The sequence below is a fragment of the Electrophorus electricus genome, chromosome 21, assembly GCF_013358815.1.
Source record: "Electrophorus electricus isolate fEleEle1 chromosome 21, fEleEle1.pri, whole genome shotgun sequence".
Classification (NCBI taxonomy): Eukaryota; Metazoa; Chordata; class Actinopteri; order Gymnotiformes; family Gymnotidae; genus Electrophorus; species Electrophorus electricus.
This window is the reverse complement of record NC_049555.1, coordinates 3,378,711-3,396,210: the sequence shown is the minus strand read 5'-3', so window position 1 is coordinate 3,396,210 and position 17,500 is coordinate 3,378,711. Positions and strand designations below refer to the sequence as shown.

Below are 17,500 nucleotides of genomic sequence, written 5' to 3'. Positions count from 1 at the left end.
TGTGTGCATGCATGTCTGCTCTTGTGTGTGTGCGTGCGTGCATGTGCGTGTGTGTGTGTGCATGCATGTCTGCTCTTGTGTGTGTGCGTGCATGTGTGTGTGTGTGTGTGTGTGTGTGTGTGTGTGTGTGTGTGAATAACAGGAGTGCTACAGGAGAGGCGTGGCATGAGATCATGCTGTCATGTCTGGGCGGGATGGCCTGTGACCCCGCCTCGGGGAACGAGAACGACGAGTGTGGCAGTAACTTCGCCTACATCTACTTTGTGTCCTTCATCTTCCTCTGCTCCTTCCTGGTGACTTTGACCTTCTGACCTTCTCTTTTGTCCTCCTGACATGTGTCCAGTCCCCCAGTTCTTCTGCCTTAGTTTAGTACTTAACCCAACGTGTGTGTGTGTGTGTGTGTGTGTGTGTGTGTGTGTGTGTGTGTAGATGCTGAACCTATTTGTGGCTGTGATCATGGATAACTTTGAGTACCTGACGCGGGACTCTTCCATTCTGGGTCCTCATCACCTGGATGAGTATGTGAGGATATGGGCAGAGTATGACCCTGCTGCCTGGTGAGCAAAAACACACACACATACACACACACACACACACACACACACACACACACACACACACACACACACACACATTCTCTCCGACATAATCACACAATCACAAATTACATTTACAAGGCACACACACACTTTTTATACCATTATTATTAAATATGTAGCTTAACTAAAACTTTCAGTTAGATTAGTTGGCGCAATAGCATAATAAGAATAAGCACATAAGCACTAACACAGCCATAAACACTGTTGCTAACACAGACAGCCATAAACACTGTGGCTAACACAGCCATAAACACTGTGGCTAACACAGACAGCCATAAACACTGTGGCTAACACAGACAACCATAAACACTGTGGCTAACACAGCCATAAACACTGTGGCTAACACAGACAGCCATAAACACTGTGGCTAACATAGCCATAAACACTGTGGCTAACACAGACAGCCACAAGCACTGTGGCTAACACAGACAGCCATAAACACTGTGGCTAACACAGACAGCCATAAACACTGTGGCTAACACAGACAGCCATAAACACTGTGGCTAACAGCCATAAACACTGTGGCTAATACAGACAGCTATAAACAATGTATCCACTGGGAATGGGCGTACTGCTATGGTTTGGCTCTGGTGCTATGGACAACTCGGGTCACCCTCTGAGTGTCTGTCTCTGCCCATCCGGAGTTCTGCGTCCCCGCACTGACTGTCCAGAGTGATGTCTCAGACAAGACTTGCACCCCGACACCTTCCTGTAGTGTCCCCATTTGGCCTCCTCCCGGCCTCCTTCCGGTCTGCAGGTTCCTGGAACTCGTACACTCTCTCTGTCAGTCCAACCCCACCCACCCACCTCCCAACCCCAACCAAGCAGAGCGAACGCTTCAGAGGAAGCCGAAATAGAGAAAAAGAGAGAAAACCAGAGAGGCAGAGCTGATACAAAACCCTTAGTCCAAAATCACTGCCTTACCAGCGAATGGAAAAATACTGGATGCCACACGCAGAAAGAAAGTCCTCCAGAAGATGTAGCAGGGCGTGTGGAAGGTGAAATGAAGAACGGAGATCAGGCTCAGAGCATGGGGCGGAGAGGCGGAGGGGCGGAGGGGCGGAGGGGCGGAGGGGCGGAGGGGCGGAGGGGCGGACCTTTGACAGAGCTGAACGTGAAAAGGCTTCGGGGAGTCTCTGTGCATGGCAACAGCAGACCTTACAATGACTTAATTCCCCCATTGGTTGGCTCATGCAGGCGTGGTTCCGCAGGCTCCGCCTTCCGTCCTGTCTTGCTTTCACTGCATACATACCTCCACAAAATACGCCTCCCGTATTTTGCCGAGGTTAAATCGCCTCGTCATGTCACTGTATGCAGTTTCAATTAAGTCATTGGCCTTGTCTGAGTGAGAGGGGTCACCCCTCTGCACAGCTCTGCAGGTGGTCCGACAGACAGCTACACCTGTTCCAAAACTGAACCCGGTTGCTGAGGGAGTGGTGTGGTCGTTAAGGAGTGTTTGGACCCACCTCCAGACCTCTCATCTCCCAACAGGAGTCTAGTGGTCAGCACCAGACAGAGAAGCTACAGAACCACCAACTAGACAGCTACGAACAGTCAACCTTAAAATGTCAGATGCTGGCTCAAAGAGTTTGTTTCCCAGAGACCCCATAGCAGCTTGGACATGATGACAAAAATACTCATGTAAGCACTGGCTTGTCCACAGACCTCAGAGGGATTAAGTTTTGACTAAGAAGTCCTGCTGCACATAGTTAGAGGTAAAGCTCATTGTTTAAATATGATGTCTGCATTCTATTTCTCTAACCATTATGTAGAGGAACTCAATATGAATGCTGAATTATAAAGTATAGATGTAGCAGGCAATACAGACACAACAGGAAGTACAGACACGATGGGTAGTACAGACACAACAGGAAGTACAGACACAACAGGTAGTACAGACACAACAGGTAATGCAGACACAACAGGAAGTACAGAAACAATGGGTAGTACAGACACAATAGGTAGTACACACAACAGGTAATGCAGACACAACAGGTAATGCAGACACAACAGGAAGTACAGACACAACAGGTAGTACACACACACAACAGGTAGTACACACACAAAACAGGTAATGCAGACACAACAGGAAGTATAGAAACAACAGGAAGTACAGACACAATAGGTAGTACAGACACAATAGGAAGTACAGGCACAACAGGTAGTACAGGCACAACAGGAAGTACAGACACAACAGGCAGTACAGACACAACAGGTAATGCAGACACAACAGGAAGTACAGACGCAAAAAGAAGTACAGACAACATAGGCAGCATCCCAGCAATAACACACCCTCATCACGAACTTCACCAAAACTCAGAGAGAGAGAGTCCAGATCATCAGGAGACCTGGAACAGTTTTCAGCAAACTCCCACCTTACTGATTAAGCAGATTTTTCTGGTGGGAAACTAGAGACCCACACACAGCTCCACCCACAGCTACACCCTCAGTTCCACCCACAGCTACACCCAGCCTTTAGAACACTCAGGAACCACAGCTCCACCTATAGCTCCACACACAGCTACACCCAGCCTTTAGGACACTCAGGACCCACAGCTCCACCTATAGCTCCACCCACAGTTACACCCTCAGCTCCACCCACAGCTACACCCAGCCTTTAGGACACTCAGGAACCACAGCCCCACCTATAGCTCCACCCACAGCTCCACCCAGCCTTTAGGACACTCAGGACCCACAGCTCCACCCACAGCCCCACCCACAGCCCCACCCAGCCTTTAGGACAGTCAGGACCCACAGCTCCACCCACAGCCCCACCCAGCCTTTAGGACACTCAAGACCCACAGCTCCACCCACAGCCCCACCCACAGTCCCACCCAGCCTTTAGGACCCTCAGGACAGTGTCCGGCATTCATATCTTCATAATAGCCATAATTAGTACTAAAAAAACCTCCAGATTTTGGTATCATGTGACCTTTGACTTGACCCTATGTGAGTCTGCAGCAGTTCTGACGCCCTCACCGGGGTAAAGCATGGGGTGTAGGGGCAGTGGCGAAGGGCTCCAACCATCCAGAACATTCTGCAGCTTCAAATGTCGGCGCATCACTCCGCGTGGGGAAGGATTTCACAACAGATGCGTGTTCTGTTCTATACCTGTTCTCTTTATTTCATTTTCTCTCTCTCTCTCTCTCTCTTTCTCTCTCTTTTTCTGTGTGTGCACCCCCTCTAACCTCCCTGTGTTTTTCTTGCAGTGGGCGCATTCATTATAAGGATCTGTACAGTTTATTGCGAGTAATCGACCCCCCCCTGGGCTTAGGCAAGAAATGCCCCCATAGGGTGGCCTGCAAGGTTTGGACCCTCTAAACCAAAAGTTCAGCACCTGCTCGCAGTGGAGACTGGAATGAATGCCGCTTCTCTTCCTTTTCTATTTATTTGGATTCTCCTCCACAGTTTTCTTTCTTTCTCTCTTTTTTCCCCCTCCATTTGTTTATTTTCCTCACCATCTCTATTATGCATTCTGATATGACAAATGAGAATGTGTGGGACAATGCAGACCCTGTCAAGCATGAAGCGCACTGCCATGGAACGCTCGACGCTCCGACGCACACAGCCAAACGATCCGTCATTCCAAACCAAGCTGCAAAAAAAAAACCCAAACAAACCAAAAAAACCCAACAACAACAACAAACCCTGATCAACAATAGCAGCCATCTTGTCGTGTGTTTGTGCTTGCTGTGGGACGATGTCTTGGCTTCCTGGAAGTAGCAGTGTGCATTGTTCTAGTTCCGGGTTATGAGGGGGATTGTGGGGAGGGGGGCCTAAAACTGCATTGACGTGACTACCATCGCCCATAAAGAGAGCAGCAGTGTGTCCTCCGCCTGTACCAGCGCCTGCTGCTGTTTTATGCGACCGCTCACGATCTCCTAGAACAGGTTTTTGGTTCTTTTTTATGTTTATTTCGCTTTTCTAGGACTACAATCCCAGCCCCCCGCCCCTGTTGACCTCTACTTGTGCGCCCACAGACCCAGCCAATCGGGAGGGTTTAGTCTCTCTGTGCTCCTCCCCCTCGACCAATCCAATAACTTCTGCCTCTTCTTTCTTGTCTTTTTTTTCAATTTGGACTCCCCTCCCCCCACTGCCCTGTTGTTGTTTTTTTGTTTTTGTTTTCTCTCCCCCCCCCCCCCCCCCTCCCCCACCCCCACCCCCATCCCCCCCCACCCATTCTCCGGTCCGCCCCATCCCGTGTTGTTTGTTTTGTTTGTTGTTTTGGGGGCGGGGCGGGGGGGCGGGATCTGCAGCGGCAGGATCAGGTTCTGTGATATGTATGCGATGCTGCGGCTCATGTCTCCGCCCCTCGGCCTGGGGAAGCGCTGCCCGGCACGCGTGGCGTACAAGGTTAGAGGCAGCTGGACCGTCGGCGCGCCAACGCCGCGGCCAATCGCAGCTGTCCGTTTCTCTGTTAGTGTTGGTGTTGGTGAGCTCCTGTACTTTGTGGTTCCCACCGTGACAGTGCTAGCCAGCCCCCACATGCGTACACACAAACATCCACTGGAGAGAGAGAACAGATACAAGCTTGCCAGTCCTACTGCCCCACAGGCACTTCAGTAGCGTACCACGAGGCCTGGACTCTGATCCAGTAACCGTGAAACTGCTCAGTGATGTTAAGTCTGACCAACAATAACGGTCATAAAGAACTGATAAACTGATAGGCTGGGTTCTCCGCTTGTGTGTGCGTGTGTGTGTGTGTGCGGGTGTGTGTGTGCGTGTGTGTGTGTGCGGGTGTGTGTGTGTGGGTGTGTGTGTGCGTGTGTGTGTGCGTGTGTGTGTGTGTGCGTGTGTGTGTGTGTGTGTGTGCCTGTGTGTGTGTGTGTGTGTGTGTGTGTGTGTGGGGACTGAGGGACTGGGAAGAATGTTGTGTGTTCTCTGCTCTATATCTTTGCCTTCAGTGGATGGATACACAGATCTTTTGACACACTGAAATAGTCCAATTCCCCAAACTGAATCCGTCAGCCTGCAGCTTGCAGACGCGCAGACTGTCAGTACTTGGAGATGAAATCGTTTAGTAAGCTGAAGTTTGTGAGCCATGTTCTTATTCATCCTTCCCCACTGAAGTGGGTACCGTTTTTCGCTTGTCATCCGTTCTGTTCTGTCAATGCAGTTGTGACCCACTTCCGTTACCCTCTCTCTCTCTCTCTCTCTCTCTCTCTCCCTCTCTCTCTCTCTCTCTCTCTCTCTCCCTCTCCCTCTCTTTTCTATCCTCCCTCTGTTTCCTATCCTCTCACTGTCTCACTCCTTTCAACACCTGCATTTTTCATTTTCACTCACATGACCACACCTTCAACATGCTCCTCCCCTACCTCTATGTAGACCTGCCCCTCTCTACTGCTTCTGTCTGTGTAGACCTCCCTCTCTATACCTGTCCTGTCTGTGTAGACCTCCCTCTCTATACCTGCCCTGTCTGTGTAAACCTTGCTTTCTGTACCCCATTTCTACCTGTCTTGTCTGTATAGACCGCCCTCCCTTCCTCTGTATAGACCACCTTTCTACCTGTCTTGTCTGTGTAGACCTCCTCTCTACCTGTCCTGTCTGTGTAGACCCCCTCTCTACCTGTCCTATCGGTGTGTGCTCTCTATACCCCCTTTCTACCTGTCTTGTCTGTGTAGATTCCCCTCTACCTGTCCTGTCTGTGTAGACCTGTCTCACTACCTGTCCTGTCTGTGTAGACCTGTCTCTTTACCTCTACTCTGCTTGAGTTGTTTAAAGCCTCTGCAATTTCTATCTCTCTTTCTCAATTTATTTATCTCTCAGTTAATATCAGGGGTTTCATTCTAGAGAAGACACTCCTGTCCCTTAATTAAGGTCAGACTACCCTACAGGTCTGTGCAGCGCAGACCTTACCAAAATGCTTACATGACCTTACGTCATGGGGACATCAACTGAGGTCACGGTTCATGCACTTTAATAAACTTTAACAAAGCATTATGTATTTACACCACTTAGTGAGATGCCTGTAATATGGCAGATTTACTCAGAGTCATGGTTTTGTTGGCCCAGTTCAGCTTTCCAACATCAGTCTCCTTTTTTTGCTACCTCTCTCTCTCTCACTCTCTCTCTCATGCTCTCCCTCTCTCTCCTGTTCTCTCTCTTTCTGTTATATCCTCTAAGCCAATGAGCCGCCTCCTCCCCCTCTGAACCATTGCTTTTTATCCATCACCCCGCATAAACCCCGGCCTCTTTTAAGTTGATTTTATCTGTGGAAACATCTCATGGCTTTCCAGTCTGGAGTGAACTAACCTCCAAACTCCAGTCATACACCCAGCCGGTCTCTAACCCAGCCGGTCTCTAACCCAGCCGGTCTCTAACCCAGCCAGTGCTTAACCCAACCGGTGCCTAACCCAGCCAGTGTCTAACCCTGAGGGTATCTAACCCAGCCGGTATCTAACCCTGAGGGTATCTAACCCAGCCGGCCCTCGTCCCGACTCCTCCTCACTCTATAGAGAAAATGAGTTAGAACTGATATTAGACTGCATCTAGAGATCAGACTAAAAAAGTCAGAAAACTAAAACTAAAACTCTGTCAAATAAGACACATGCCCAACCAGAGAAAATACAACCAACCCCCACTCTCCCCCCTCAAAAAAAAAGTGATCTAAGAAAGAGAAAACAGATAAATAGGACTGAAGAAGAAATGAGAAACAGTGCTCTCTGTGCATAGCTGCTCGTGCTGTTGAGGGGAGCGTGGGTAGGGGAGCATGCTTCGCATGGTGCACGTGTCCTTGTGGGGCTCTAAAGGTGGGGCTCGTGGACTCGGGGGTTACTGCATGAGCTGTTGCATGGTAACTGTTGGAGCTGCAGCTCGTGCTAGAGTGGTCATGAGCAACAAAGAACCCACACGCACGCACGCACGCACGCGCGCACACACGCCTGCTCCCTCACTAACGCCATGTCATGTGCTTTGTGAATTAATGGCTAACATTCATTTTTAAGGGTAATTATGAATGAAAACAGTGGGCTGAAAAACAACAGCCAGTTAGTGGAGTTGTTCTTCGACCATTTCGTTCAGTGATTTAACTGTTGAAAGTTTAAATAACACCTCCAACAGGTAGGGGGAGCTCTAACCTCTCGTCAGGCTCTAAGCTGCATGACCTGGCGAAAAATAAGTTATGTAAACGAGAACTGCTGAGTCAGTGATTTCACAGAGGCGTCCATGATGTAGTAAACGTTCTGGACGTCCTTTCGAGTGATCGAAAGAGGCAAGCGAGGGTCGGAAATCGGCTCCGTCGCCATGTCTAAGTGAGGGCTCACTCGTGAGCAGCAGGGGAGTGGGTGCACTTGCTGCACCGACCATGTTGGCAGTGTTCGCCCCCTGTCAGCATGTGTGGCAAATGCACCCACTGGAACAGGCGTACGGGGCCCCGTCACTCACGTTTGGCCACCACCCGCTGAGCTCCCTCCACCTCCTTAGCTGCCTGGAAAAGCTTCCGACTGGAGGTTTAAACAGCCCGCCCTCTTAAGACACGCCCACATTCTTTCAACTTTCCCGATTGGCTTTCCACAGAGACTGTTACGAATGGACTTGCCTGTCGCTGAAGACAACACGCTGCATTTCAACTCCACCCTAATGGCCTTAATTCGCACCGCACTCGACATCAAGATCGCCAAGGGTATGGAACATCTGTACGGAAAATATCTCCTCTTGGCTCGGCCATTTTAGCCACACACGTATACTGTTAATGCTTTTGGGTGGGTGCGTGCGTGCGTGCGTGCGTGCGTGCGTGCGTGCGTGCGTGCGTGCGTGCGTGCGTGTGTGTGTGTGTGTGTGTGTGTGTGTGTGTGTGTGTGTGTGTGTGTGTGTGTGTTACCCCGGCATCACGTTCACAGAAGGTATAGACAAACACCAGATGGACGCAGAACTACGGAAGGAGATGATTGCTATCTGGCCATATCTGTCCCAGAAGCAGTTAGACCTGCTAGTCACGCCACACAAGGGTAAGATGGAGAGAGGTTTGTGCAGAACTAACCAATCAACTCACCAACTCATCGGAGGAGCTCCTGTCAGCCCAACCCACTCAATGTTCAGTGCCCTCTGATCAGGCAACACACCCCCAGCCTCACCTCAACCATCTCCTCTCAACTACTACCTTCCTCTCTCAGCATCATATGTTAAAATGTGTTTCATCACAGCACCTCAGACTAACTATGCTATCGCTTCCTGTAATCCTTTACATAATCCCTAGCTAAACCATATCTGAACCTCAGCTAATCTGTCCCTTCCTCCCTGGTCCATTGTAATCTAATCTGCCCTTATTCGTGTTTCATGAAAGTAAATCTTTGTTGTATTGTTTGTTCTGGACCAGGCTCTGTAGTGAACTCGTGAGTCTTCGACCAATATTAGTTTCCATTGCTTTTTGTTGCTGTAGAAGCAGTGGTTGCTGCTTCTGCTGGGGAGCAAACAGCTCTGTCACTGTCAGTCATTCTCGATGGCCAAAAAATGAGGTCTTTATTTAAAAATGTCAGGAGGAATCTTCCTCTTGCAGAAAGAGACATCCCTGTGGCTTTGCCATCCCATAAACATCAGCTCTGCATCCCATCATCCAATCACCTTCTCTCCTCTTCTCTCCTCATGCCTGTTATCAGGGGGTGCTTCACTATAGATGAAACCTCTATAGAAGTCTTTTCACTCCAGTGTGTGGAAGGTACAAAGCTGTAGACTAGTATATAGATCTGAAGAGGTCCCTGCCTGAATTAACTAAACACTTCTAGGTCTTAGTTTGAATTGTGTTTATGAATGTAATACAGAACAAATCTTGCACAAATAAGATGTATCAAATTTTAAAATGAAGCCGGAGGTCATTTAAGAAGACAAAAACACAGTGGTTTACTTTCATTTTTGTTTCTTTATAAAATTCGTATTTCATATCAATTGAGGGTACTGTTTGGAGTGTGCTGCAAACCTGCCCGAGACAGCTGTAATTGAATTTTTAAAGCTGCCTGTGTTTCAAAACCACGAGCAACGTCTCAAAAATGACGGATTACGGAATGACCGTCGTCGGCGCAACAGATGTGACCTGTTATTCTGTGTCGTCACAGTAACGTGACACGCAGCAGTGCTGACAGCTAAAGGAAGGCGTGCCCTGTGAAAAGACGACCGGCTGTGTGTATTAGTCCAGCCCTGAGTGCTGTCTGTGTGTGCCGTCCATCCGAATCTGCCCCACGCTCCTCACACAGCCTGACATCATCCCCTCCCTGTCTCGTTCCAAGCCGCTCTAATTGCACAACTTTTGCGTTCTCTCAACAGCCACTGACCTGACGGTTGGCAAGATCTACGCCGCCATGATGATCATGGAGTACTACCGGCAGAGCAAAGCCAAGAAGCTGCAGGTGCTTCAGGATGAGCAGGTACCTCCTCGTCCGCAGAAACCCCGCCCTTGCTCCACCCACCCTATCCTCGCACCCCACCCCCGCATTAAACCTGCCCCTCTCCTCCCACCAGCCCTACTCTGCCCTACAACAAGGAAATGCAGTTAACTTTGCTGGGCTAAAATAAAGGTTGGGCTGGGCTAATATGAGTTTATCTGGGTTGGGCTAATCTGAGTTTATCAGGGCTGGGCTAATCTGAGTTTATCAGGGTTTGGCTAATCTGAGTTTATCTGGGTTGGGGTAATCTGAGTTTATCAGGGCTGGGCTAATCTGAGTTTACCAGGGTTGGGCTAATCTGTGTTTATCAGTGTTGGGCTAATCTGAGTTTATGTGGGTCGGGCTAATCTGTGTTTATCAGGGTTGGGCTAATCTGAGTTTATCTGGGTTGGACTAATCTGTGTTTATCAGGGTTGGGCTAATCTGAGTTTATCAGGGTTGGGCTAATCTGAGTTTATGTGGGTTGGGTTTATCTGGGTTGGACTAATTTGTGTTTATCAGGGTTGGGCTAATCTGAGTTTATCAGGGTTGGACTAATCTGTGTTTATCAGGGTTGGGCTAATCTGAGTTTATCTGGGTTGGGCTAATCTGAGTTTATCAGGATTGGGCTAATCTGAGTTTATCTGGGTTGGGCTAATATGAGTTTATCTGGGTTGGGCTAACCTTTATTTATCTAGGCTGGGCTAATCTGAGTTTATCTGGTCTGATCTTGCTGGGCTAAAATGAGCTAGTCTGTGGCTCCATGAAGCGGAATTACTTTCGTTTTATTTATTAGCCTGTTGTAAAACAGATGCAAGAGTCAAGCGGGTATAAATGTGGTGTGATTATTATGAGGAGTGATATGCCATGGCCCAGTGTCAGTGTGAGTGGCACTCCTTCCCCCTTTCTCTGAGAATGTTCATCATCCTGCTGGAGCAGCGTCCATAACCCCTGAGAAGGTCACATAGAGCTATACGTTCTAACTCAGCAGAAATGAATAAATATGATTTAATAAACACTGCAGTCCATACCTTCATACAGCATGGATACTTTCCCGTAGTGTGTGTGTGTGTGTGTGTGTGTGTGTGTTCGTTCTACCTGTCTATGTCTCCATGTTCTGCACCCACAGCTCCACACAAGCCCACTCAACATCACTTACCTGTCTGTCTCACTGGACATCTGTGCATATTCCTGTCTGTCTCTCAATGCCAGTAATCCCAAACTTTGCATTTGTTAGTGTCCTCCCCTCTCTCTCTATCTTTCTCTCTCTCACACTCTCTCTCCGTTTAGTTCTTCCTTTTCTCAAGGTTTCTTTCCATAAGATGCTTCCTGTCCTTCTCCTGTTGTGCTTGTGGGATATTTCTTCCACACTTCTGTTTCTTGTCCCTGTTCGGTTTCTGCTACTTGACAGACAGGTTGATTTTTCACTTTTTTTTTCTAATATGACATTTTCTCCCTGACCATGTGTTGCTTGTTTGTTCGTCGGATGTTGAGGTACTTGCTGTAACCTTTGGGCTACCATAGTCTCTGAGTCTCAGAAGCTTGGTCACATGAATAATTGGTTAACTGACCAATCAGGCGATCACCTGGCTGACGCCCGCCGGCCCTCGGTGGAAGCGACCTGCGTCTATTGGCTGTTGTGGCGCTGAGAGACTTGGGCGGGTATGGTAAGTGGTTAGCGACGGACTGGACGTCTCCCCAACAGAGGACCATGCCCAGGTCGGGGACTCCCAAATCCCACAATGCCTCTGACTGACCTCTGCTGTCTGGAGCCCCTCCAGTGCGCCGCGGCTTGTGTGTGTAACCCCGTGTCCCATGAGTGTGTGTGTGTGACCCCGGGCTGCCGGCCATGTCGTATCTCACACAGAACCGAACGCCATTAATGTTTCAGCGAATGGAGCCCTCCCCGAACCAGGAAGGGGGTCAGGGGGTCAACGGCCTTGCCGACCTGCGGCAGGATCCTGACGTCAGCCTGTGAGTAGAGCGTGCCCTCCTCATCCTCTCTTTTCACAGTTTGGCTCTTTAGTAACTCTTCTCTGTCTTCTCTTTGAACTGTAGGTGAAGCTTTTCTGATTGGTCAGTTTTTCTCTTAGCTGTCTCCTTCTTGTCACTTTTAAATCTCCATAAGAAGGATCACCTCATGTCTGTTCACGTGTGTTGGCTGCAGCGTGCGATCGGTGCCGATTGAGTGCGAGTGTCATTCCGTCGACGTGTGTATGTGTGTGTATGAGCGCAGGTCCGTGAATGTGTAATGTGTGAGTGTGTAATAGCGTGCAGTGTCTGATCTGTGGTCAGTGGTCACACGCTGACAGGGCTCTCTCCTTTAGGCCTGTGGACTCTGGTCTGATGGAGGGTCAGTCATGGGTGACGCCTCAATCTCAGGAGATGTTCCATAAGTCTGTTCCAGAGAACTGGAACTCAGACGATCACCAAAACCCACAGGTAACATACGTTTGCTTCTCGGGGGGAGGGGGTTGAATTGCCTTACCCAACATGCACCTGCAGGTTGTCCTGCCGGTCACAAAGAGTGATGCAGAGGTTCTGCACACGTACACGAGGAGTTACATCCACCTCACTTCCATTTACATTCATTCCAGCATCTCTTTAGCCTTTTTGGCCAGTTTGGTTGCAGACTTCTTGTCAGTGTTGGAGAACATTTGGCTATAGCTGTATTCCTCATTCCCATTGCTCCATCCCTCCCTGCCTCCTCCTCTCTCACTTTCTGTGCCTTTCCCCTCTTCTTCTCTCTTTCTATCCCTTTTTTCCCTGTCCCCCGTGCTCGCTCTGTCTGGTTCGGGCATTCCTGTCTCCAGCTGATGGCCGACGGCCCTCCTTGTCCCGGTCTTGTCCACCCTCGGTCTCTGTCGCCAGTGTGTCCTGCCGCTAATTGCCGCCCCCCGCACCCCATGGCCTGGCTGCTTCCTCTCCAACTGTCAGAATTGTCCCACTCCACCGACCCAATCTCATATCTCCCTGTGCGTGCCACCGCGCCGCCCCGCCGCCCACCCAGGGACGTCGAGCGAGGTGTCCCTCTCGGAGCTGTGGCAAAGTCCCGTCAGCTGAGCGCTCGAGACCTTGGAACGCAACACCCCCCCGCTCCCGGTTTCAAACCCAGTCACATGAAGAGAGTGCCGTGTGCTGGTGTGAAGCTGGAGTTCCACAAGGCAGGCTGGCCCACACGCTGTCCTTCTGTTTTGCAGACAGTAGAAATGAGAGACTTGGGTCCTGTTGGGGGCGGTTACTCGGACAGTGAGACTTTTCAGCCAATGGAAGGGCGTGGGAGGACCATTTCCATGCCCCGCCTCTCAGCAGACAACCAAGTGAGCACCTTCATCTGACCATTGCCCTCGTCTCCTGCCCTCCACTTATCCCTGCATCCTTCTATCCCTTTGCACATCCATCCATGCATCCATCCATCCACCCAACCATCTATCCATCCATCCACACACCACCACCATCTTTTCTATGTCTTCCTTTATCTGGTTCCTTCTCCTAACCATATATCTAGCTAACGGCGAGCTGCCCTCAAGGCAATGCATAGCCGTCAGATACCTGATAACTCCAGATACATGTTTCGTTTGCTAATATGTTAGTATGTCATTTTCAAAGGTCAAAGGGCAGATATCTATTGTCATCCTGTACGTTCGCGCGCGCACGCCCACTAGCATCCACCTCACTGCCATCCCACGAGCCTTGGTATGTCTAATCTGTTGTAGAGCCAGAGGTGGATGTGGAGACGCTATAGGGCTTTTGCAACACTAAAACCTTCAAGAGCTGCTCAGTTGAAGGAAGTTAAAGAGTGGCCTGGCCACACAGCAGCAATCAGTCAGCACAAGCAGGGAGTCGTGTTGAAAGGTTTAGCTGTTAAAGGGAAAGGATTATCTGTTAAAATCAAGACTCTGGAGGCAATAATGCATTTGCAAGACATCACACACACACGTGCACACACACACACACACACACACACACACACAAACACACAGTCACCGGTCACCGTGCCTTTCACAATCTCTCTCTCTTTACATATTCCACTAGAAAAATATTTATCATTCCTTTTACGGACATCTCTCCAGTTTTCCTGTTGTCTATGGTGTACTGCTTGTGTGTGTGTGTGTGTGCGTGTGTGTGTGTGTGTGTGTGTGTGTGTGTGTGTATTTGTGTGTGTAGCTGTATTATATTATAGCCTCTCAGTTCTTGTTGCTGTGTCTAACATTCTCCGATCGAAACTGTGTGCTGTGCTGTTGTGTACGTTGCCTTTCTATCAAGGTGTTTTCTCTCTCTTTGTCTTTCTCCCTATCCCTTTAATCAGAGGCAGAATCCATATTTCTCCCTATCCCTTTAATCAGAGGCAGAATCCATCTTTCTCCCTATCCCTTTAATCAGAGGCAGAATCCATCTTTCTCCCTATCCCTTCAATCAGAGGCAGAATCCATCTTTCTCCCTATCCCTTCAATCAGAGGCAGAATCCATATTTCTCCCTATCCCTTTAATCAGCGGCAGAATCCATCTTTCTCCCTATCCCTTCAATCAGAGGCAGAATCCATTTTTCCTTCTCTACTTCCTCTTTCGGCCTCCCGCCCAATCTCCTCTTGTCTACCCGCCCCTCACTAGGTTTCCAGCCCTGTCCTTTAATAATCTCTCTCTCTCTCTTTCTCTCTCTCTCTTCCTGTGCTGTGTTTGGTCCCTGTGACTTCATGTGTTTGCTCTGCTCTGCGTGCCCTACAGCGACGGAGACACAGGCCTCGAGGAAATAACCTCAGTGTATGTACCCTCCCTCTCTCTCTCTCTCTCTCTCTCTCTCTCTCTCTCTCTCTCCTCTTTTTGTCTGTTCCAGGAAGCTGTCTTGCTCTTACACCTCTAAGTGCCTTTCAATGTCCATGCTCTGTATCTATCGATCTGTCTGTCTGTCTGCCTGCCTGTCTGTCTGTCTGCCTGTTTGTTTCTGTCTGCCTGTCTATCTACTTGCTGTAGGATGACCTGGTGTCCAAAAATGTCCTTTATATTGGTGATATGTGTGTCTCCACCAAGCTCCAGGCCTCTTGCTGCCAGCGCTCTGATAGTTAAACATTAAATGAAGCTATCAGTGAGCTCTCACAGGACATTGCCACACCACACGCTCACAACATAAGATAGCCAGCGAACTGTTACTAGTGGCTGGTGTGGGTAAAATGTTAAATGGTAAAAGTACTCAGCTAACACCTGCCCTTTGATCTAATGCAGGTCAGTCATGAAAGTGGTACAGGACTCTGGGTACAGGATACAGGACTCTGGGTACAGGATACAGGACTCTAGGTACAGGTTACAGGGTACAGGGTTCTCGCTGAAACATGTAGGATAACCTATTACATGATTATATATTAATCACTTAGTGTATATTCCACACTCAGTGTACAACGAATATTTAGGCAATATGATTATGTAATAGTGCATATCTCCACCCCTGCAAATGAAATAGCTCCATTTAACAGAGCTGGTTTAAATAAGCCAATCAGCACAGTGCTTAAGGGAACACTTGGCATGCTGTCAGAGACCACACCCCTCCCCGGGTGGCCACACCTCCTGAGACATAGCCACTCCCCCATCGCTTCTTTCTGCTCTGGATCAGAAGTGGTGTTTATACAGCTGATGCCCACAGCACACATGAAAGATGTTCAAAATCTGTTTTAAAACATGTATACAGTTACTCAGAAAGAAGTTATGCTTTTAGCTAGTATGGCTGTTTTAGTTGTTATGGTTATTGGGTATTAAAGCTGTGCAGGGTGATATTAAGCTTATTTGAGCCATTATTTCTTAAAAGGGCAACTTTAAAAAAGTCTTGATTTTTGACTGGTTGGACTTGGTCAGTCTACTGTCTCCATATTAAACCTACTGACTCTAATCCTCTACCTGTGTATGCATGGGTGTGTGGGAGTGAGTGTGTGGGAGAGAGAGAGAGAATGTGTCTCTCTCAGGTCTATGGTAGCATTAACTTAAAAAGCATGCTAATATGCTAATACAGTGCATGGCATTACTTATGTGTTTGGATTGTGTGTGTGTGTCCAAGAAAGAGTGTGTTTAGCTCTCATGCAGAGGTTTGTGTGTGTAAGAGCTGATCTAATTGTCATAGTGCTGCTGCTTGCTTATCTTATCTGTTAAGCAGGTTTCACTGCTATCACTCTTCGTGTTGTTAGTCTCAGTGATGTAGGTCTTACTTCTGCCAATCCCACTGGTACTGGTCTCACTCATGCTTGTCTCATTAATATAATTATGACTGAGTAGAATTTGAGCAATTGAGGGTTAAGGGTCTTGCTCAGGGGCCCAATAGTGGCAACTTGGCAGTTGTGGGGCTTGAATCAACAACCTTCCGTTTACAAGACAAGTACCTTAACCACTGAGCTACCACTGCCCATATGTGGGCTTGGTGTCCCCTAGATTTCTGCCCCCTACCAGCACGCCCTAACCTGTGGATGCTCCCTTACCCAGAATGCATTACACACCCATTATGCATATTACATAGGATGCTCAGTGGTTGAGATTTATTATAATGGGAGCAGGCTGTATCAGGGCTGATATAATGTGCACTGTGCTGCTGTGTAGTATATAGTACATGTAGTATGTAGCATGTGTAGTATGTTGTATGGCTTGTATTGTAGTATATGGTATGTAGTATGACTTGTATTCAAGTATATAGTACGTATGGTATGTAGTATGGGTTGTATTTTAGTATATAGTACGTATAGTATGTAGTATGGGTTGTATTGTATATGTACTATGTGTAGTACTGTAGTATATAGTATGTAGTAAGTGTAGTGCTGTAGTATATAGTATGTAGTATGTAGTAAGTGTAGTGCTGTAGTATATAGTATGTAGTATGTAGTAAGTGTAGTACTGTAGTATATAGTATGTAGTATGTAGTAAGTGTAGTACTGTAGTATATAGTATGTAGTATGTAGTAAGTGTAGTACTGTAGTATATAGTATGTAGTAAGTGTAGTACTGTAGTATATAGTATGTAGTGTGTAGTAAGTGTAGTACTGTAGTATATAGTATGTAGTAAGTGTAGTACTGTAGTATATAGTATGTAGTAAGTGTAGTACTGTAGTATATAGTATGTAGTGTGTAGTAAGTGTAGTACTGTAGTATATAGTATGTAGTAAGTGTAGTACTGTAGTATATAGTATGTAGTAAGTGTAGTACTGTAGTATATAGTATGTAGTGTGTAGTAAGTGTAGTACTGTAGTATATAGTATGTAGTAAGTGTAGTACTGTAGTATATAGTATGTAGTAAGTGTAGTAAGTGTAGTACTGTAGTATATAGTATGTAGTAAGTGTAGTACTGTAGTATATAGTATGTAGTAAGTGTAGTACTGTAGTATATAGTATGTAGTAAGTGTAGTACTATAGTATATAGTATGTAGTAAGTGTAGTACTGTAGTATATAGTATGTAGTGTGTAGTAAGTGTAGTACTGTAGTATATAGTATGTAGTAAGTGTAGTACTGTAGTATATAGTATGTAGTATGGCTTGTATGCTGCTGGAGGCTGGGAGGAGGACAGACTTGGCTGGCCTG

At 47.8% G+C, this 17,500-nt stretch overlaps 1 protein-coding gene across 2 annotated transcripts in view; it reads left to right on the top strand.

The window, feature by feature from the left end:
• cacna1ab (calcium channel, voltage-dependent, P/Q type, alpha 1A subunit, b) overlaps positions 1-17,500 on the top strand; it is a 111,298-nt gene that overhangs the window by 89,072 nt on the left and 4,726 nt on the right. For both annotated transcript variants that reach the window (XM_035520778.1, XM_035520780.1), the window contains 10 exons: positions 143-293; positions 430-557; positions 3,809-3,905; positions 8,115-8,220; positions 8,438-8,545; positions 9,855-9,955; positions 11,820-11,926; positions 12,280-12,394; positions 13,153-13,272; positions 14,678-14,713. In XM_035520778.1, the coding sequence (XP_035376671.1) occupies positions 143-293; positions 430-557; positions 3,809-3,905; positions 8,115-8,220; positions 8,438-8,545; positions 9,855-9,955; positions 11,820-11,926; positions 12,280-12,394; positions 13,153-13,272; positions 14,678-14,713 (1,069 nt within the window). The remainder of the gene's footprint in view (positions 1-142; positions 294-429; positions 558-3,808; positions 3,906-8,114; positions 8,221-8,437; positions 8,546-9,854; positions 9,956-11,819; positions 11,927-12,279; positions 12,395-13,152; positions 13,273-14,677; positions 14,714-17,500) is intronic.